The sequence below is a fragment of the Salvelinus namaycush genome, chromosome 36, assembly GCF_016432855.1.
Source record: "Salvelinus namaycush isolate Seneca chromosome 36, SaNama_1.0, whole genome shotgun sequence".
Classification (NCBI taxonomy): Eukaryota; Metazoa; Chordata; class Actinopteri; order Salmoniformes; family Salmonidae; genus Salvelinus; species Salvelinus namaycush.
Genome location: NC_052342.1, coordinates 21,364,067 through 21,387,575, shown reverse-complemented (window position 1 = coordinate 21,387,575; position 23,509 = coordinate 21,364,067). Strand labels below are relative to the sequence as shown.

General features: G+C 38.1%; 2 protein-coding genes and 1 long non-coding RNA gene across 3 annotated transcripts in view; all 3 read left to right on the top strand.

Moving 5' to 3' along the window:
- The window catches only part of LOC120030475 (basement membrane-specific heparan sulfate proteoglycan core protein-like), a 28,833-nt gene extending 26,750 nt beyond the window's left edge, over positions 1-2,083 (top strand). The window contains exons 12-16 of the mRNA XM_038975888.1: positions 41-319; positions 494-742; positions 1,126-1,242; positions 1,459-1,536; positions 1,983-2,083. Coding sequence (XP_038831816.1) covers positions 41-319; positions 494-742; positions 1,126-1,242; positions 1,459-1,536; positions 1,983-2,083 — 824 coding nt within the window. The remainder of the gene's footprint in view (positions 1-40; positions 320-493; positions 743-1,125; positions 1,243-1,458; positions 1,537-1,982) is intronic.
- A 460-nt stretch (positions 2,084-2,543) lies between these two features.
- Positions 2,544-3,547, top strand: LOC120030713. Its single transcript, XR_005473670.1, has 3 exons — positions 2,544-2,621; positions 3,132-3,194; positions 3,476-3,547. It is a non-coding gene; the product is annotated as an uncharacterized LOC120030713 (long non-coding RNA).
- Positions 3,548-10,235: 6,688 nt separating this feature from the next.
- LOC120030700 (SLAM family member 8-like) lies at positions 10,236-22,848 on the top strand. Its single transcript, XM_038976150.1, has 7 exons — positions 10,236-10,502; positions 14,098-14,394; positions 14,529-14,792; positions 17,474-17,593; positions 17,819-17,850; positions 21,776-21,847; positions 21,996-22,848. Exons 1-7 carry the CDS (start codon positions 10,436-10,438, stop codon positions 22,071-22,073), a joined length of 930 nt encoding a protein of 309 aa, XP_038832078.1. The 5' UTR covers positions 10,236-10,435; the 3' UTR covers positions 22,074-22,848.
- Positions 22,849-23,509: the final 661 nt, after the last annotated feature.

Here is a 23,509-nt window from a genome sequence, read left to right as displayed (position 1 = left end):
TATATAACTATAGGTTTGACTCTGTCTCTCTTTGTGTCAGATCTGCAGCCTTCAGTGTCTCTTACAGTAAATCCCAACATAACTCAACACTTTAGATCAAAGTCTCTCTCACTGAGCTGTGAGCTGAAGGGGAACTCTACTGGATGGAGACTGAAGAGATACACAGAGACAGCATGGACGTCAGAGTGTCCATCTACCTGGAGATCAATAACAGAATCCACCTGCACCATCACATCATTGAACACAGGGGACAGTGGAGTGTTCTGGTGTGAGTCTGGATCAGGAGAGTACAGTAATGCTGTCAACATCACAGTGAACGGTACGTCTATTGTACAACATTCACTAACATTTTTATATTTCATGGCACAATGTTATAATTCATTCTGTAACTGAATGATTGCATGTCATAAAATATAATACAAGCTCATAAGATGTTGATGTATTGTGAGTGATGACTCCAGGTTTACAGTATTATTTATATTATGTTACACAGATGGTGATGTGATCCTGGAGAGCCCTGTCCATCCCGTGACTGAAGGAGACTCTGTGAATCTGACCTGTACATTTAGATATCAGGAAACAAATCCTAAACCCAAGACTGATTTCTACAAAGATGGAGAACTCATCAAGAATGAGACCACAGGAGAGATGACCATCCCTACAGTATCCAAGTCAGATGAAGGATTCTATAAGTGTAAATCTGATGAAGGAGAATCACCAGAGAGCTGGGTGACAGTGAGAGGTGACAAAACATTTATGATCACAACTTAGTTACCTTTTTATTATCTGTGTGAAAAACATGTGATTTAAGTGTTGATGTTAATGTAGTTTGGGATTTCCACTCCCCTAGAAAATATGATCTGTCAACTAAATTGTCAAAAGACGGGCCAGCCTGCTTTCTTTTTATGTCTATACTGTAAACCTATATAATCTCTCTCAGAATCTGTCCTGTTCTCTCTCCAGTCTCAGATACATACAGGAATTGAACGACTTTATTTATTTTCCACCTCCAAGTCTGATGGTGTAGTGCTGTTCTCTCTCCAGTCTCAGATGCATACAGGAATTTAACTACTTTATTTATTTTCCACCTCAGAGTCTGATGGTGTTGTGCTGTTCTCTCTCCAGTCGTATCTCCTGGACCCTCTACATCAGTCCTAGTAGGAGTGGTTGTGGGTCTGGTTGTTGCTGGTGTTTTACTGGTCATTCTCCTGGTCCTGCTGGTGAGATATCAGAACAGAAAAGGTGAGACTTTTTAAATGTATCATTTAATATTATTATGTTTAGGATAAAAATGTCTAAATAAAAATAAAAATAGTTGAAGAAAGTTCAGTTCATAACACAATGTGTTTGTCATTACAGCTTCCTGTTTCAACAGAATATTCTGGTGAGTACACCTGTCTCTCAACCATATTGATACATACAGTATAACATCTTCTCTGTGCTTCTCTCTCCCTGTAGGCCCCCTCAGCCCCAGAGAACCAACCAGGACCCCCAACAGGACCAAGGGTCTACCCAGGGCCAGGCTCCTGATACTGGGTATACACATCAGCAGCATGGTCAGTCTATCAGCCCAGACCTCTACCAGTCTTCTCTCTGTAAACTCATACACTGACTCATCAACATGCACTTTTTATAACAACCAGCTTTGGGGACAAAATCATTTAAATTCCGGTCAATTCAGAAAGTAAACCAAATTCATTATACTTCCTGAATTGACTGGTATTTAAATGGAATTGATCCCATTGATCTCAATTGATCCCTAGTCAAGCTTAGGATAACCAACCTAAAAACCAAAACAAAATATCTTTCTTCTTTGACCAACAGGTGATGCTAACATCTACGATACGATCAATCCCTCAGACAACAATGATAATGGTAGTGTAATGTAATGTTTTCAGTATGAATGTGTAGTAGTCTGCTGCTCTTCATTTAATATGACATGTAGTTTGACTAAGTTGAGGTGTTTGTGTATTATGTCACAGATTCTGCTGAAGCTTCTGCTGCTGGACCAAGTCATGTGACCTACGCCCAGATTCAACTGAAAAAGTTGGACAAGAAAAAGAAAGGTGACTCTCAACTGTGACAAATGTAGCAGTGTATCCCAGAGGGAAAAATCATCTAATGTAATTGTACTGAAAAGAGTTGTGTGAGAAAATGTCGCTATGATTTGAGAACTGAAATACTGATGGTTCTTGTTGCTGCCTATCCTTGTATATTCTGCAACAATTGGCTCTTGAGACTGTTCTGTAATTTTTTTTCATGGCAATTCACTACAAAACTGTAATCTACATTTCATGTAGATGTGTGTACATAAATATATATTTACAAATTCTCTGCTCTTCCTCCTTCTCCTCAGAAAAGAGAAATTATCCTGAAGAAAATCCAGTCTACTCTGAGGTGAAGACAGGGAAAGCCACAGGTAAGACCCATTCTACAGGTTGGCAGTCATTAAAACCTTAATTCATCATTTCTGAGTTTGGGACGAAGAGGCAGAATATGCAATAATCTAAGTCCTTCATTTGTTGACTGGAAATGTCCATTGTCAGCAGCAGCTGGACCTGTTGATGTGACCTATGCTGATGTTGTCCTCCAAAAGAAGAACAAAGCCAAGAAGAAGAGAAGTAAGTCTGGACATCCCTCCCTCCATATTCCCCTTATCAGAACCTCATATCTCTTTGACCCCATATTGAATAATTGTATAAATTATTCTGTACTTAACTGTATATTATTCTGTTTATTATTCTAGATATTATTCTGTATATAACTGTATTATTCAGTTTATTATTCTAGATATTAATCTGTATATAACTTCATATTACTCTGTATGTAACTCTATATTATTCCATATATAACTGTATGTTAGTCCATATATAACTGTATAGAACTGTATATTACTCTGTATATTATTCCATATATAACTCTATATTACTCTGTGTGTAACTGTATATTATTCCATATATAACTGTATATTATTCCATATATAACTGTATAGAACTGTATATTATTCTGTATATAACTGTATATTAGTCTGTATATAACTATACTATTCCGTAAATAACTGTACACTATTATTTATATTATCCTGTATATAACTGTTATATTATTCTGATGTGTTATCCTCACCCCTATAGAAACAGCAACCCCATCTGAGACAGAATCTGTCTATTCTCTAGTGAAGCCATACACAGCCCCCGGTAAGATTAAATCAACAATCTATTAAACGTGTATGAAACTATATCTAAGTATGTTCTAACAAACTGGTGATAAATGTTTCTGATCACGTTACCTTTTTATCATCAGTGTGATGAACTATGGATTATAGTGTTGATGTTAACATACGTTTGGATTTGCACTCTCAAACCAAATGTTATTTTGCAACTCAATTGTCTGAAGATACAGGCCGGCCAATTGGAAAGCAGAATATGCATTAAGCTAATTCCTTCATTTGTTGACTGGAAATGTCCATTGTCAGCAGCAGCTGGACCTGTTGATGTGACCTATGCTGAGGTTGACCTCCAAAAGAAGAACAAAGCCAAGAAGAAGAGAGGTAAGACTGGACATCCCTCCCTCCATATTCCCCCTATCAGAACCTCGTAACTCTTTGACCCCATATTGAAAAGCTGGATATTATTCTGTATGTTATTCTGTATATAACTGTTACATTATTCTGTATATTATTCTGTATATAACTGTTATATTATTCTGTATATAACTGTTACATTATTATGTTTATAACTGTTATATTATTCTGTATATAACTGTTACATTATTCTGTATATTATTATGTTTATAACTGTTATATTATTCTGTATATAACTGTTATGTTATTATGTTTATTATTATGTATCTAACGGTTATATTATTCTGTATATAACTGTTACATTATTCTGTATATTATTATGTTTATAACCGTTATATTATTCTGTATATTATTATGTATGTTATTCTGTATATAACTGTTATGTTATTATGTTTATTATTATGTATCTAACGGTTATGTTATTCTGTATATAACTGTTATGTTATTATGTTTATTATTATGTATCTAACTGTTATATTATTCTGTATATAACTGTTATGTTATTATGTTTATTATTATGTATCTAACGGTTATATTATTCTGTATATTATTATGTATGTTATTCTGTATATAACTGTTATGTTATTATGTTTATTATTATGTATCTAACGGTTATGTTATTCTGTATATAACTGTTATGTTATTATGTTTATTATTATGTATCTAACTGTTATATTATTCTGTATATAACTGTTATGTTATTATGTTTATTATTATGTATCTAACGGTTATATTATTCTGTATATTATTATGTATGTTATTCTGTATATAACTGTTATGTTATTCTGTATATCATTATGTATATAACTGTTATATTATTCTGTATATAATTCTTATATTGTTCTCCATATTTAAGCAATAAATCCGGAGGGGGCTGTTCTTAAGCACAACGCAACGCGGAGTGCCTCGATACAGCCGTTAGCCGTGGTATATTGGCCATATACCACAAACCCCTGAGGTGCCTCATTGCTATTATAAACTGCTTACCAACGTAGTTTGAGCAGTAAAGATACATGTTTTGTCATACCCGTGGTATACGGTCTGATATATACCACGGATGTCAGCCAATCAGCATTCTGTATATAACTGTTATATTATTCTGTACAGTGTTCTGTATATAACTGATATATGATTCTATATATTATTATGTCCATAACTGCTATATTATTCTGCATATTATTCTGTATATATCTGTATATTATTCTGTACAGTGTTCTGTATATAACTGATATATGATTCTATATATTATTATGTCCATGACTGCTATATTATTCTGCATATTATTCTGTATATATCTGTATATTATTCTGCATATTATTCTGTATATTATTCTGTACAGTGTTCTGTATATAACTGTATATTATTCTGCATATTATTCTGTATATTATTCTGTATATATTTCTATATATTACTCTGTATATATCATTGTAATATTCTGCATATTATTATGTATATATCTGTATATTATTCTGTATATAAGTGTATATTATTATGTATATAACCCTGTCCTCTATAGAAAGAGCAACCCCGCCAGAGACAGATTCAGTCTATTCTCGATTGAAGCCACGCTCATGCCCCGGTAAGACTAATAGCCATATATTATTGATACTAAAATTATATAACAGAAAGGGAAAGGGGGATACCTAGTCAGTTGTCCAACTGAATGTATTCAAATATAAATATGGAACTAATGTTCTGATGTCAAATTCTAATGTATCTATTTAAAGTATGTCTCTATGTTTTATTCTTAGGAGTTTGTTTTACTGCATGCAGGTCCTTGAGGGAGATGGAGGGATAAATAACTTTGTGTGGTGATATGTTACAGGTCCTTGAGGGAGATGGAGAGATAAATAACTTTGTGTGGTGATATGTTACAGGCCCTTGAGGGAGATGGAGGGATAAATAACTTTGTGTGGTGATATGTTACATGTCCTTGAGGGAGATGGAGGGATAAATAACTTTGTGTGGTGATATGTTACAGGTCCTTGAGGGAGATGGAGGGATAAATAACTTTGTGTGGTGATATGTTACATGTCCTTGAGGGAGATGGAGGGATAAATAACTTTGTGTGGTGATATGTTACAGGTCCTTGAGGGTGATGGAGGGATAAATAACTTTGTGTGGTGATATGTTACAGGTCCTTGAGGGAGATGGAGGGATAAATAACTTTGTGTGGTGATATGTTACAGGTCCTTGAGGGAGATGGAGGGATAAATAACTTTGTGTGGTGATATGTTACAGGTCCTTGAGGGAGATGGAGAGATAAATCACTTTGTGTGGTGATATGTTACAGGTCCTTGAGGGAGATGGAGGGATAAATCACTTTGTGTGGTGATATGTTACAGGTCCTTGAGGGAGATGGAGGGATAAATAACTTTGTGTGGTGATATGTTACAGGTCCTTGAGGGAGATGGAGGGATAAATCACTTTGTGTGGTGATATGTTACAGGTCCTTGAGGGAGATGGAGGGATAAATAACTTTGTGTGGTGATATGTTACAGGTCCTTGAGGGAGATGGAGGGATAAATAACTTTGTGTGGTGATATGTTACAGGTCCTTGAGGGAGTAGGAGGGATAAATAACTTTGTGGTGATATGTTACAGGTCCTTGACAGAGATGGAGGGATACATAACTTTGTGTGGTGATATGTTACAGGTCCTTGAGGGAGATGGAGGGATACATAACTTTGTGTGGTGATATGTTACAGGTCCTTGAGGGAGATGGAGGGATACATAACTTTGTGTGGTGATATGTTACAGGTCCTTGAGGGAGATGGAGGGATACATAACATTGTGTGGTGATATGTTCAGAGGAGGAGCAGGATAAACCTGGGAATATGGATTATGCACACACACACACACGCAAGCGCACTCACACATACACATAAGGATTTATATGTATATATAACAACATATATATTTGATTGAATCATGGTTTAATTGTGTATAACTGCAACAGCTTTTTAAACAATGATATGGTGTAAAGATGATGGATCTTATCTGCAGCTACAGTAATTGTATAAAATGTAAAAAAATAACTATACATTTTGAGAGTAATGGAACTGGAAGGGATGATGGATGATCAGGGAAGCAGATCTGATGACACAGAGGTCTGATGAAGCATTGATGGTCTGATGATACTATGAACAGAGGAGGGAGCCGGTCAGAATAGAAAGACAGTCAGGGTCCGTAGCCTCAGCAGCGCACCATGCTGTCCCCTCATGTCCTCTGTGCTCTGGCCTGGTGATGCTTAGCTTAGCTGGCTAGCCACTCCTCTCCACTAACTCTATGTAACTCCCACTAGAAGAATAACATTATCAGTCAGAGTAGCTTATCCACTAGTCCCAGCCATCTCCTCATGCAGTCCTCTCACTTCTTCTGCTTCTCTCCAGTGTTGTGGCATTCTAGTCCATTCACAGCCAAACAGTCTCCAAGCTAGCTTGTTAGTTAGCAATTGAGCCAAAACTGGCAAATTCGAACTTTTTAAAATCATTATTGATGACCAATTAATTATGGATTCTAAATTACCAATCAAAAAGCTGATAGAAAAATGGCAATACAAATAAACTTAAAGGCCCAATGCAGTCAAATGTGATTTTCCTATGTTTTATATACACTGAGTATACCAGACATTAGGAACACCTACCTAATATTCAGTTTTCCCCTTCCCACTCAGACCCCTACCAGACATTCATAGCATCACTCTCGTTTGACAAATTCCTCTTTGCTTAGAAACTATTTTTTTAAATTTTTTACCACAATCACAGTAAGATTCTTACTTGTTACCCAGAAATGATTTGATTGAGATAAAAGTGGCTGCATTGGACCTTTAAAAACCACTAAATATGATTAAATGTACAAAACATATGGGAGCGATCATCCATGGCTTCCATAGTGACACCATCATACTTTGTATTTATTGTTTATGTTGTCAATGTCTGAAATGTATTATCTTTGATTCATTATTTCTGTCATTCCATGATATAATAACATATTTCTTTATGAATTTTACAGAATATTATCAGTATTATACATGTTTTTTTTCTATTCAACTGTACTTTTTGAATATCTTTGCATTGCGCTTTTTTAATAAACTTAAGTTTTTCATCCACAAGATAGAATGAGTGGATGTTGTCATCATTGTCAACTCTTCCATACAACCTGCTTTGTCCAGCCCTCCCTTCAGCCTAATCAAGTTATTGGGCTCGTCAACGTGTGAGTGAAAGGGTCAATCTGTGATTGGTACATCCATTTTGTGACTTTTAAATTAAAGACATGCTCTGGAAATTTGGAGACTACAAAGTACACTACATGACCAAAAGCATGTGGACACCTGAACATCGTTGAACATCTCATTCCATAATCATAGGCATTAATATGGACTTGGTCCCCCCTTTGCTCCTCCACTCTTCTGGGAAGGCTTTCCACTAGATGTTGGAACATTGCTGCCGGGACTTGTCTCCATTCAGCCACAAGAGCATTAGTGAGGCCGGGCACTGATGTTGGCCGATTAGGCCTGGCTCACAGTCGGCGTTCTAATTCATCCCAAAGGTGTTTGATGGGGTTGAGGTCAGGGCTCTGTGCAGGCCAGTCAAGTTCTTACACACCGATCTCGACAAAACATTTCTGTATGGACCTCGCTTTGTGCACGGGCGCATTGTCATGCTGAAACAGGAAAGGGCCTTCCCCAAACTGTTGCCACAAAGTTGGAAGCACAGAATTGTCTAGAATGTTATTGTATGCTGTAGCGTTAAGATTTCCCTTCACTGTAACTAAAGGGCCTAGCCCGAACCATGAAAAACAGCCCCAACCATTATTCCTCCTCCACCCAACTTTACAGTTGGCACTATGCATTGGGGCAGGTAGCGTTTTTCTTGCATCCGCCAAACCCAGATTTGTCCGTCGGACTGCCAGATGGTGAAGACTGATTCATCACTCCAGAGAATGTTTCCACTGATCCAGCGTCCAACGGCAGTAAGCTTTACACGATTCCAGATGATGCTTGGCAATACGCGTGGGGATCTTAAGCTTGTGTGCGGATGCTCTGCCATGGCAACCCATTTCATGAAGCTCCAGATTAAAAGTTATTGTGCTGATGTTGCTTCCAGAGGTAGTTTGGAACTCGGTAGTGAGTGTTGCAACCGATGACACACGATTTTCATGCACTATGTGCTTCAGCACTCGGCGGTCCCGTTCTGTGAGGTTATGTGGCCTACCACTTCACGACTGAACCGTTGTTGCTCCTAGACGTTTCCACTTCACAGTAACAGCACTTACAGTTGACCGGGGCAGTTTTAGCAGGGCAGAAGTCTTTCTAAATGACTTGTTGGAAAGGTGGCATCCTATGACGGTGCCACGTTGAAAGTCACTGAGCTCTTCAGTAAGGCCATTTACTGCCAATGTTTGGGTATGGCGATTGCATGGTTGTGTGCTTGATTTTATAGACCTGTCAGCAACGGGTGTGGCTGAAACAGTCAAATCCACTCATTTGAAGGGGTGTCCACATATTTTTGTAAATATACTGTAGTGTATTATGTAGTTTGAGCAGAAGTACTGTCTTACCCTAATTAGCAAGGAAGTATGGGGTTTTTCTGGAAGCTGTGCTGCACCATTTTCCCTTAGTTTCCCCCACCTGGGCCAGCCCCCTAGCAATTTGAGTTCAACCAATGAGCTTCAGCCCCTTGCCATATGAGTGACATCTAGCAAGAGGTACATCATGCACCCATAGCAGAGTGAGAGAGAGAGCAATCTGCACATATGTGACGTAATACGCAATTTCAAGGACCACTTTTGGCTCATGAGCGATACTTTCACAACTACTGGCTAAAAGGTATACAAAAGTGCACATATACCCATTGAATCTTGAAGAATATAACTTAGAAATGCCTCATGAGCTTAGTTCACCTGCTGTACCCCATCAGCTGAAGACACATTGAGATTTTCATAATGACTTTTTAGGGAAGGGTGTGTCTGAAAAGGACAGTTTTCTAATGTCATATCCTCTCTGCAGCAGTTCTGATGAGCTGGTCAGTTCTGGTACTGTGTATCACTTCCTCTTTAACAAACCAGGAAAAGTGCTGGGGTGGCAACATTTCAGTTTCAACCACATATCTGATAACAAAACTCTATAATTGAATGTCTGGCATTACATTGGAATAGCCCTGGTAATGAAACGGAATAGAATATTATATACTATTATAGATAGACTAGAAGAGAAATGTCAAACATGTATTTAATCCATTTTAGAATAAGGCTGTAATGTAACTAAATGTGGAAAAGGTCAAGGGGTCTGAATACTTTCTACATTCAGACAGACAGACTGACTGTCTGACAGTGTGTCTGTGTGTGTGTGTCACGGATATCACCAGACAGGAAGTGACACAAGATGTTACCTGAAACGTAGAAGGGGACCTTTGTCAGTAAGCTGGGACCCACTTCCTCCCAAAAACACACAAGTTGCCGAGTTTTTCATGTAACTCAGCCACACTGAACAATGAGCATGGAAGATAACTCATGCAAACCCTTCTGCAGGCATGCAACACCTACATGAAAATACACACAGACACTGTTCTGATACCATCAGACTGATCAGCTCAGTAACAGACCCCAAACACACCCACTCCTGATGGTCTAACTCTCAAGCTGAGTGAAGGGGGATTTTCAGAGAACGACTATAGAGTGTGACTTCCTTTTCAACTAACATACCGGGAGTATTCTAGAACAGCAGCGCTCGTCAAAGGAAATCTCTTCTCTACTCTTCTCAGTGTGTGTTTGTGGGTCTCTTGCTACCAGTCAGTCACAGAGAGATAGGGAGGACGTACAGCCAGAGGAAACAGACATACAACTCCTAACAGAGATGTCTGTTGGACCCCTCTCCTCCTTCTCCAAACAGGGAATACTCCTACTCTCTGTCCTCCACTATGGTTAGTATTGTATGGAATCTTTACTTTCTGCTGCTCATGTTTTGTATCAATAACATTTGCTTGCTTTCATGATAAAGTTAGGATTAAACGGTTAACTTCCTTGTTGGTTTTAACTAACTTTAACCCTTATCCTAACCTTAACCTTTACCCTAAACATTATTTTAAACCTAACCTTAACTTAACCTTAGCAAGCAGATGCTTATCAAATTATATTTTGTTGATAGTATGACCATCTGTAGATCATCTACAGTGCATTCAGAATGTATTCAGACTCCTTCCCCTTTTCCACATTTTCTTAAGTTACAGCCTTGTTCTAAAATTGAAAAGATAAATACAAATTCTCATCAATCTACACACAATACTTCATAATGAAAATGTGAAGACAGGTTTTTAGAATTTAAAAAAAAATATATAAAAAATTAAGAAACGGATTCCTTACTTGCATAAGTATTCAGACCATTTGCCATGAGACTCGAAATTTAGCTCAGGTGCATCCTGTTTCCATTGATCATCCTTGAGATGTTTTTACAACTTCATTGGAGTCCACCTGTGGTAAATTAAATTGATTGGACATAATTTGGAAAGGCACACACCTGTCTACATAAGGTCCCACAGTTGCCAGAGCAAAAACCAAACCATGAGGTCGAAGGAATTGTCCGTAGAGCTCCGAGACAGGATTGTGTCGAGACACAGATCTGGGGAATGGTACCAAAAAATGTCTGCAGCACTGAAGGTCGCCAAGAACACAGTGGCCTCGATCATTCTTAAATGGAGGAAGATTGCAACCACCAAAACTCTTCCTAGAGCTGGCCTTGGTCATGGAGGTGACAAAGAACCCCATGGTCATTCTGACAGAGCTCCAGAGTTCCTCTGTGGAGATGGTTGTCCTTCTGGAAGTTTCTCCCATCTCTGCAGCACCTCACCAATCAGGCCTTTATGGTAGAGTGGCCAGACAGAAGCCACTCCCCAGTAAAAGGCACACCCTCTTGGAGTCTGCCAAAAAACACCTAAAGGACTCTCAGAGCATGAGAAACAATATTCTCTGTTCTGATGAAATCAAGATTGAGCTCTGTGGCCTGAATGCCAACCATCACATCTGGAAGAAATGTGGCACCATCCCTACGGTGAAGCATGGTGGTGGCAGCATCCTGCTGTGGGAATGTTTTTCAGCGGCAAGTACTGGGACACTAGTCAAGATCGAGGGAAAGACGAACAGAGCAAAGTATAAAGAGATCAGAGTACAGAGAGATCCTTGATGAAAACCTGCTCCAGAGCGCTCAGGACCTCGGACCTGGGCGAAGGTTCGCCTTCTAACAGGACAACAACCCTAAGCACACAGCCAAGACAACGCAGGAGTGGCTTGGGGACAAGTCTCTGAATGTCCTTGAGTGGCCCAGATAGAGCCCGGACTTCAACCCGATCGAACATCTCTGGAGAGACCTGTTTATAGCTGTCCCCATCCAACCTGACAGAGCTTGAGAGGATCTGCAGAGAAGAATGGGAGAAAATGCCCAAATACAGGTGTGCCAAGATTTCAGAGTCAAAACCAAAAAGAATCGAGGCTGTAATCGCTGCCAAAGGTGCTTCAACAAAGTACTGAGTAAAGGGTCTGAATACCTATGCAAATGTAATATTTTTTTTTTTATATATAAATTTATACACATTTATAAAAACCTGTTTGTTTTGTCATTATGGGGTATTGTGTAGATTTGATGAGGGGAAAAACATGTTTTTATCCATTTTAGAATAACGCTGTAACGTAACAAGTGTGGAATAAGTCAAGGGGTCTGAATACTTTTCTGAATGCACTGTATTTGGGACTATCCAAATAAAGTGTGACCAAATAACTCTTGCATAATAAGTTACACAGCAGGACAAGAACAACTGCTGTTATGTCCTACATACTAAAGTTTGCTTCATTGTAACTGTATTCTTTAATTCTTACTTAATGAAAGAAAACATTGTTTAAAGGTTAATAATATATGATTGATTGTAGACTGCCATGTATTTATAATGTTGCCCATGCAGTGTATGATGCATTTCTGGTGCATAATTACAGTGTAAACACATTATGTAATAATAATAATAGTTCAAATAATAATAACAATTCTAATAATAACAATAATAATAATAAACTTTGGCATTTATGTAGCGCTTTTCAAGGATCCAAAGTCTCTTACATGTGGTGTTTGCATTTCCACATAAACTTAGCAAAAATGAAACGTCCTCTCACTGTCAACTGCGTTTATTTTCAGCAAACTTAACAAGTGTAAATATTTGTATGAACATAGCAAGATTCAACAACTGAGACATAAACTGAACAAGTTCACACAGACATGTGACTAACAGAAATTGAATAATATGTCCCTGAACAAAGGGGGGGTCAAAATCAATAGTAACAGTCAGCATCTGGTGTGGCCACCAGCTGCATTAAGTACGGCAGTGCATCTCCTCCTCATGGACTGCATCAGATTTGCCAGTTCTTGCTGTGAGATGTTACCCCATTCTTCCACAATGAAACCTGCAAGTTCCCGGACATTTCTGAGGGGAATGGCCCTAGCCCTCACCCTCTGATCCAACAGCTCCCAGACGTGCTCAATGGGTTTGGCTCTTCGCTGGCCATGGCAGAACACTGACATTCCTGTTTGGCAGGAAATCACGCACAGAACGAGCAGTATGGCTGGTGGCATTGTCATGCTGGAGGTTCATGTCAGGATGAGCCTGCAGGAAGGGTACCACATGAGGGAGTAGGATGTCTTCCCTGTAACGCACAGCATTGAGATTGCCTGCAATGACAACAAGCTCAGTCTGATGATGCTGTGACACACCGCTCCAGACCATGACGGACCCTCCACCTCCAAATCGATCCCGCTCCAGAGTACAGGCCTCGGTGTAGTGCTCATTCCTTCAACGATAAACGCAAATCCGCACATTCACGCAGATGAGCAGGAACCTTGGGCATCTTTCTTTTGGTGTTTTTCAGAGTGAATTGAAAGGCCTCTTTAGTGTCCTACGTTTTCATAACTGTGACCTTAATTGCCTACCGTCTGTAAGCTGTTAGTGTCTTAACAACCGTTCCACAGGTGCATGTTCATTAATTGTTTATGGTTCATTGAACAAGCATGGGAAACAGTGTTTAAAGATCTGTGAAGTTATTTGTATTTTTACTAATTATCTTTGAAAGACAGGGTCCTGAAAAAGGGAAGTTTATTTTTATGCTGAGTTTAGTTGATTTGTACGTGAGCAGAGGAGCATATATTTATAAAGATCCACCCCCACTTCTCTTTTCCTGTAATCTCATCCTGTTCTGCTGAATGTGGGGGAGGAGTGGACTTGAATAAAGTAAAGTATGAAACCCATTAAATAATGAAATCCATTATTATCTATTCAGTGATGGGGTAAGACTTTACATTGCAGTCTATTATTGTGTCATTATTTGTGTAGGTACACTGTGTATAGTGTAACATGAGTAATTACAATACTTTCTACACTCTACTTTCATTAACAATAATTACACAGTAATAAGAGCCCTGTAGTGTAAAGTGTAACCATTGATCAATGTCAGAATGTCATGTTGTGTATTTGTGTGTTTCAGGTGTGGGTATTTCTCTGTTCAACAAAGCAGTGGGGGACTCAGTGGAGCTGCCCTCGGGCTTAGAAAGGGAAGCTATCAAGTCAATGGAGTGGAAGTATAAAAAAATGGTCATTGTAGAATTTGATGGGTACGTTTCCTTACCAAGATCACAGTTTGAGGGGAGGCTAGAGATGAACGACAGTAACTTCAGTTTAATAATAAGAGAGCTGACACTGCAAGACTCAGGGGAATTTCTAGTTTCTGCCGCATCAAACAGAAGCCAGATTCCAACCAAGACCATCCATCTTCAAGTCCATGGTAGAATGCTTTGTGCTTTCTCAAGGTTTTATCTTGTATAATCTTTCTCCTGAAGGTATGGTCCATTTAGAATGATTATCTCTCTTTCTCTCTCTCTGTTTCTCTCTCTGTTTCTATCTCTCTCTCCCTCTCAGAGCCTATATCCAAGGTGGAGATCCAGAAGGAGATCACGCTATTTGCCAACCAGTCCTGTTCAGTGTGGCTGCTGTGCAACGTGTCAGTCGGCTCCAACCTCTCCTACACCTGGGAGAGAGGGAATGAGACGTACAGGGATGACCAGCAGATACACTTCTCTCTGTCACCTGCAGACGGAGACATCAGTGTAACCTGCAACGCCTCCAACCTAGTCAGTGAGAAATCTGCCTCGGCAACAGTAAAGTGTAGTAATACCACCCCAGGTAACTAAATATCATAATAATAACATTGGGTAGATGTAATATACAGTATTATGTAATACATGTGATGACATTGGGTAGATATAATGTACAGTATTGTGTAGAACTTGTGATGACATTGGGTAGATATAATATACAGTATTGTGTAGAACTTGTGATGACATTGGGTAGATAATATATACAGTATTATGTAATACATGTGATGACATTGGGTAGATATAATATACAGTATTGTGTAATACATGTGATGACATTGGGTAGATAATATATACAGTATTATGTAATACATGTGATGACATTGGGTAGATATAATATACAGTATTGTGTAGAACTTGTGATGACATTGGGTAGATATAATATACAGTATTATGTGGTAAATGTGATAACATTGGATAGACATAATATACAGTATTATGTAGTACATGTGATGACATTGGTTAGATGTAATATGGAACTCTGTAGGCTTTAGCATATTGCATAGTCTAATCTAGTGGTTTCCAGCTCCAGTCCTCCAGTACCCCCAACAGTACACATTTTTATTGAAGCTCCGGTGACAAGCACACATGATTCTACTTGTCATTAATTCTTGTCAATAGGGGGGCGCTATTTTCACTTTGGAAAAAATCGTGCCCAATTTAAACGGCCTCGTACTCTATTCTAGATCATACAATATGCATATTATTATTACTATTGGATAGAAAACACTCTCAAGTTTCTAAAACTGTTTGAATTATATCTGTGAGTAAAACAGAACTCATTTGGCAGCAAATTTCCAGACAGGAAGTGAAAATTCTGAAAATGGGGCTCTGTTTCAGGGCCTGCCTATTCAATTGGCTTATATTTATCGATATACATGCACTTCATACTCTTTCCACTAGATGTCAACAGACAGTGGAAGGTGGAATGGGGTGTCTAGCTTGATCTGAGGTCGAACAAGAGCTTTTGGAGTGGCAGGTCAGGAATTTCCTTTCTCTACCAAGGCGCAGGAAGCACCTCGATATTGTCTTCTGATAAGCGTCCGGTTTACACGGCGAATATCTCCAGCTCTGATTTTATTTTATACATGTGATAATAACATCGTAAAGTATGTTTTTTCAACGTTTATTGGGACTTTTGGAGTTTTCCATTCTTTGCGTCAAGAGAGGGTGGGAACGTTATCAAGCTTGGCTAGCATTGTGGCGCGAATTCGACAGAAGAAAAGGACATTCTAAAACCAAACAACGATTTATTCTGGACCAAGGACTCCTTGTACAAGATTCTGATGGAAGCTCAGCAAAAGTAAGAACAATTTATGATGTTATTTCGTATTTCTGTGGAAAATGTTGATTCCTATTCTCTGCCGTTTTGGCGAGCGCTGTCTCGCAATAACGCAAGCTGTTTGTTATGGTAAAGTTATTTTTTTAAATCTAACACGGCGGTTGCATTAAGAACCAGTGTATCTTTCATTTGCCATACAACAAGTATTTTTATGTAAAGTTTATGAGTTCTTTGGTCAGATTAGGTGAGTGTCCAAAATATCTCTGGAGATTCTGGTGAATCGATGCTACGTATTCACAATGTATAATCAGGATTTGTAGCTCTAAATATGCACATTTTCGAACAAAACATAAGTGTATTGTATAACCTGATGTTATAAGACTGTCATCTGATGAATTTGTTCAAGGTTAGTGATTCATTTTATCTCTATTCTGTCGGTTTTGTGAAAGCTATTTTTGCGGGGAGTAAATTGCGTTGTGTGTTTGGCTACTGTAGTGAGCTAATAGAAATATATATTGTGTTTTCGCTGTAAAACACTTAAAAAATCTGAAATATTGGCTGGATTCACAAGATGTTTATCTTTCATTTGCTGTACACCATGTATTTTTCATAAATGTTTTATGATGAGTATTTAGGTATTTCACGTTGCTCTCTGTAATTATTCTGGCTGCTTCGGTGCTATTTGTGATGGTAGCTGCAATGTAAAACTATGATTTATACCTCAAATATGCAAATTTTTCGAACAAAACATAAATGTATTGTATAACATGTTATAAGACTGTCATCTGATGAAGTTGTTTCTTGGTTAGTGACTAATTATATCTCTATTTGGTCGGTTTTGTGGTAAGTACCTATGCGGTAGAAACATGGTGAAAATATGCGGTTGAGTCTTTGGCTATTGTGGTTAGCTAATAGAAATACATATTGTGTTTTCGCTGTAAAACATTTTAAAAATCGGAAATGATGGCTGGATTCACAAGATGTTTATCTTTCATTTTCTGTATTGGACTTATATTGAATTATATTATATGATATCCCTGTCCCGTTAGGCTAGGCTTTGCTAGTCAGCTTTTTTGATGAGGATGCTCCCGGATCCGGGATGGGTATCACTGAAACGTTATTAATCATCAGGCCCTCAGTTAGTTAATTAAGGACTTGTTTTTCTGGTGCTACAACATAACATGTGTGCTGTTGGGGTACTAGAGGACTGGAGTTAGGAACCACTGGTCAGTGTTGATCCTTGTCCTGGGGACCCAAAGGGGTGCACATTTAGGTTAATGCTCTAACACTACAGGAGTGATTCCACTAAGGTACGATGATGAGTTTATTAGTGGAATCATGTCTAGGGCAATAAATAAAACGTGGACCCCTTTGGGTCTCCATGAGCAGGTTTCAGAAACACCAGTCTAATCACATCTGTGTTATAGAGTATGATACATGGATGAAGTGGTATAGGATCTACATCGTGGTACCAGTAGGCGTCGCTGTGGTGCTGATCCTCACTGTAGCTGTGGCAGTGTATTACTGCAGGGGGAGCTGTAACACGGGTATGTACAGCATAGGGGTCTCATCTATACTTAAAGTGACATTTAAGGCTCTGGAAGTATTCTTAGTATCCCTTAACCCAAAATGTTGGCCTTGGGAATATTATGGATATCGGAAAAAGAGTGTGGAACCTCATAAGTGTGTAATTTATTCATTCTTGGGTATGTTTGTAGATATGGTATTGGTATCTATCTGATTGTTTGATATTTTGTTCTTGTCATACACAGCTGATCTAACTGACGACACAAGAATAAAAGATGTGAGTATGCATTGCCGTTATTATGTATCTGAATGTGTCTAAGCCCATGTGGGTCGTTCCACCCACAGTTGCAAAGGGAGGGAATATTGCTGGAAACTTTCGAAGTTAACCAGTAAACTACCAGAATTTTGGTCACTTTCAAGATTTTTATGTAATTTATGTAACTAGTGCCCCTTTTGGGTATTTCAGATTTTCACATGTGTCTGTAATTATCTCTGGCCCCCTGTGTGGCCTTATCACATGTAAAAGGTATGAAATAATTAAATAAGATGATTTTAAAATATAAAAATCGAATCACAAAGCTGTAAAAATGTATCTGAAATATAAACCATCAACTTAGTGAATAACATTGATGTTTAATATGAGGGTTTCAGCATGAAATATCCTTTATATGTGAGGAGTGAATATTTAATTAATAACAGAACGAAGTAAATGCAGACACGGGAAGAAACTGAGGAAGTGACAGATATAGGGGAGGCAATCAATAAGTAATAAAGTCCAGGGGAGTCCCATGAAACACTGAAGCGAGTAACGATGGTGACAGGTGTGCGTAATGATGGGCCGCCTGGCACCCTCGAGCACCAGAGAGGGGGAGCTGGAGCAGGCGTGACATTATATTTGTTTTACACACTTTAAAAATAATGGGGTCATACTGTTGTCTGTTGTGAAAAATGTTAATAGAAGAGTTAGAGTTAATTGCTATTTTTTTATTAATTACTCTATTTTCTCTTGAACCATATGGTCTATCCATTAGAAACTCACAGACAATATGGACACAGCAGAGGTGTAAAGTACTTAAAAGTACTACTTAAGTGTTTTTTTGGGGTATCTGCACTTTACTTAACTATTTATATTTTTGACAACTTTTACTTTTATTCCGCTACATTCCTAAAGAAAATAATGTACTTTTTACTCCATACATTATCCCTGACACCCAAAAGTACTCGTTACATTTTGAATACTTAGCAGGACAGGAAAATGGTCCTATTCATGCACTTATCAAGGGAACATCCCTGGTCATCCTTACTGCCTCTGATTTGGGGGACTCACCAAACACAAATACTTTGCTTGTAAATTATGTCTGAGTGTTGGAGTGTGCCCAAAGCTATCAGTAAATTTAAAAAACAAGAAAATTGTGCCATCTGGTTAGCTTAATATAAGGAATTTGAAATTATTAATACTTTGAATTTTGATATTTTAGCAATTAGCAATTTGATATTTTAGCAATTACCTTTCATACTTAAGTATATTTAAAACCAAATACTTTTTATCGTAGTATTTTACTGGGTGCCTTTCACTTTTACTTGAGTCATTTTCTACTAAGGTATCTTTACTTTTACTCAAGTATGACAATTGGGTACTTTTTCCACCACTGGGACACAGATATATATATAAAAAGGAATACTATATGTAATATATCTTTTTTAAAGTTATTCAAATTTAAATTACCAAATTTACCATCGATTGACATATATTTTCTGTTGACTACCAAAATTACTGAAGATTCAGAAAGCTTTGGTAAATTACCGGTAGTTTTGTAACCCTAGTTCTACCAATTCAGTGCCTTTTGAGAAAGCGTATCTTGGTCAAAAGAAAGTTGTAGATTTCACAACATTTTTACATTCTGTCATAAAAAGCATGTTCAACTCCCTGAAAAACATGTTTTCCAATCTCAAGAGGTATTTAAAAAAAAAAAAATACCATAGTAAGTGCATATTAACTGTGTTTCCTCCAACACATTGTTGCGGCTGGATTCCGGGTTAAGCGAGCAGTGTGTCAAGAAGCAGTGAAGCTTGGCAGGGTCGTGTTTTGGAGGACGCATGGCTCTCGACCTTCGTTTCTCTAGAGTCCGTATGGGAGTTGCAGCAATGAGACAAGACGGTAGCTACCAATTGGATATCACGAAAAAGGGGGTAAACGTAAAAAAGAAAAAAAGAAATCTTCCTAGAAGTCACAGGGTGCACGAAGGGACATTTTCAATTTTGCCACTTTAGCAAATTTGTATTCATATAAAAATGCAGATTTATGGAATTCTCCACATAGTCTAAAGGGTATTTCATGTAATATGACAGCCTTTTAAAAATTAAGATTTACAATTTCTACATAAAATATTAATGGGATGTTCCTCTGGATTATACAGTTGAAGTCGGAAGTTTACATACACTTAGGTTGGAGTCATTAAAACTGTTTTTTCAACCACTCCACAAATTTCTTGTTAACAAACTATAGTTTTGGCAAGACAGTTAGGACATCTACTTTGTGCATGACACAAGTAATTTTTCCAACAATTGTTTACAGACAGATTATTTCACTTATAATTCACTGTATCACAATTCCAGTGGGTCAGAAGTTTACATACACTAAGTTGACTGTGCCTTTAAACAGCTTGGAAAATTCCAGAAAATGATGTCATGACTTTAGAAGCTTCTAATAGGCTAAATGACATCATTTGAGTCAATTAGAGGTGTACCTGTGGATGTATTTCAAGGCCTACCTTCAAACTCACTGCATGACATCATGGGAAAATCAAAAGAAATCAGCCAAGACCTCAGAAAAACTATTGTAGACCTCCACAAGTTTGGTTTATCTTTTGGGAGCAATTTCCAAAAGCCTGAAGGTACCACCTTCATCTGTACAAACAATAGTACGCAAGTATAAACACCATGGGACCACGCAGCCGTCATACCGCTCAGTAAGGAGACGCAATCTGTGTCCTAGAGTTGAACGTACTTTGGTGCGAAAAGTGCAAATCAATCCCAGAACAACAGCAAAGGACCTTGTGAAGATGCTGGAGGAAACAGGTACAAAAGTATCTATATCCACAGTAAAACGAGTCCTATATTGACATAACCTGAATGACCGCTCAGCAAGGAAGAAGCCACTGCTCCAAAACCGCCATAAAAAGCCAGACTATGGTTTGCAACTGCACATGGGGACAAAGATCTGTTTGGCCATAATGACCATCGTTATGTTTGGAGGAAAAAGGGGGAGGCTTGCAAGCCGAAGAACACCATCCCAACCGTGAAGCACGGGGGTGGCAGCATCATGTTGAGGGGGTGCTTTGCTGCAGGAGGGACTGGTGCACTTCACAAAATGGATGGCATCATGAAGGAGGAAAATGATGTGGATATATTGAAGCAACATCTCAAGGCATCAGTCAGGAAGTTAAAGCTTGGTCGCAAATTAGTCTTCCAAATGGACAATGCCCCCAAGCATACTTCCAAAGTTGTGGCAAAATGGCTTAAGGACAACAAAGTCAAGGTATTGGAGTGGCCATCACAAAACCCTGACCTCAAACCTATAGAAAATTTGTGGGGAGAACTGAAAAAGTGAATGAGAGCAAGGAGGCCTACAAACCAGACTCAGTTACACCAGCTCTGTCAGGAGGAATGGGCCAAAATTCACCCAACTTATTGTGGGAAGTTTGTGGAAGGCTACCCGAAATATTTGACACAAGTTAAACAATTTAAAGGCAATTCTACCAAATACTAATTGAGTGCATATAAACTTCTGACCCACAGGGAATGTGATGAAAGAAATAAAAGCTGAAATAAATCATTCTCTCTATTATTATTCTGACATTTCACATTCTAAAAATAAAGTGGTGATCCTAACTGACCTAAGACAGGTAATTTGTACTAGGATTAAATGTCAGGAATTGTGAAAAACTGAGTTTAAATGTATTTGGCTAAGGTGTATGCAAACTTCCGACTTCAACTGTATGTATCAACTGGTAACTATGGAGACTGTCTCTGATGTCCAGGCACTCTTCGTGGAACGACCCATGTTTGTGTACTGTATTACACTATACTGTGTACTGTAATTGTTGATTGCTGTGTATTTTTTAGCAGTATTTTTATGTTTTTGTGCAATATTCATCCATTTTGTTTATGGGTTTAAGTACCTTTTGCTGTTTTTATTCCAGACAAGATCAAACAGTCAGGTAATGTCCATCTATGAGACCGTAGAAGATCTGGCTGTCCCAATACTGAACATGGTGAGAGCGAGACATGAATGGTCATACCTGATATCTTTGAACATAAATAAAACAGTCTCTGTGAAAGGGAGACTATGTAGTCTACTTGGAAATTGTCTACATTTCATAATGCTGAAACAGTTTGTTCTTGGTTGCTTTTAACATTTAGCCGCAGACTCTGTATGACAAGATCACATTTGGACGCCAGCCAGAAACCCCCTGTTCTTCCTACCAGGAAGTACTGTGAGCTGAACAGGATGTGGTCATAAGCTGGGGTTCTATAGATATAGAACCCTCTGCATCCTCTGCATCCTACATGTGTACCTTCTGTAACAGATGTTTCATTTCATCACAACCTGCACATCTCTGTTTTTATTTTCTTACTTGTTCAGAACTGCAACCTTGTTCATGGTCATTGTGTGGTACAACTTGTTATTTTCAAGATATTCAGAGTTACATAACTTTTTGTTAGGTTCTATTGCATTCTATTGTTGCATTAACTGTTTATATTTGTGTAATAACGACTAATGGCAATTCAAAACTATATTCTTAAAGATGACCGGTGTTTCTGTTTGAAAACAAGTTATTTATGTTTGTATGTATTTTAGTTTCGATGTGCCTATTGTACAGTAAAACGTTTTACATTCCACAGACATGCTTTGTAGAAATCACATAGGCCATATTCACATCAATTCATCATATACTCACAAACTATCTTTTGTTGTTGTGTGAAATCAGACAATGAATAGACCTTAATAATACAATAATACCATCTTTACATATTGAGAAAAGGGAGAGAACATCCTAATAAATATAACGATTTGTAGCAATCATAACGCATAAATCACATAATGATTCACAGTAAAGAAAAAAGTGCAGTATTTGAGAAAAGCTACCTTCAAGTGATAGAAACACATGAAATACAACAGAAATAAAAAATCAATTTTTCAGGTGTGTGAATAATAATAATATATGTATTATATATTGCACTTTCATTTAAGAACCTCAAAGTCACTGTAAAAAACAAACACAAAAACAAAAGGATCTGGTAGATTCTTGGGCGATTGGCTTCAACAGCATCAGATGATAAGGCATTGAGCTAGTATGGGTAGGCAGTAGCTTGAGTGGGGGAACATACAGTGGCTTGCGAAAGTATCACCCCCCTTGGCATTTTTTGTATTTTGTTGCTTAAAATAGATTTTTTGGGGGGTTTGTATCATTTGATTTACACAACATGCCTAACCCTTTGAATATGCAATTTTTTTTATTATTGTGAAATAAGCAAGAAATAAGACACACAAAAAAGAAAACTTGAGCGTGCATAACTATTCACCCCCCCCCCAAAGTCATTACTTTGTAGGGCCACCTTTTGCAGAAATTACAGCTGCAAGTCTCTTGGGGTATGTCTCTATAAACTTGGCACATCTTGCCACTGGGATTTTTGCCCATTCTTCAAGGCAAAACTGCACCAGCTCCTTCAAGTTGGATGGGTTCCGCTGGTGTACAACAATCTTTAACTCATACCACAGATTCTCAATTGGATTGAGATCTGGGCTTGGACTAGGCCATTCCAAGACATTAAAATGTTTCCCCTTAAACCACTCGAGTGTTGCTTTAGCAGTATGCTTAAGGTCATTGTCATGCTGGAAGGTGAACCTCCGTCCCAGTCTCAAATCTCTGGAA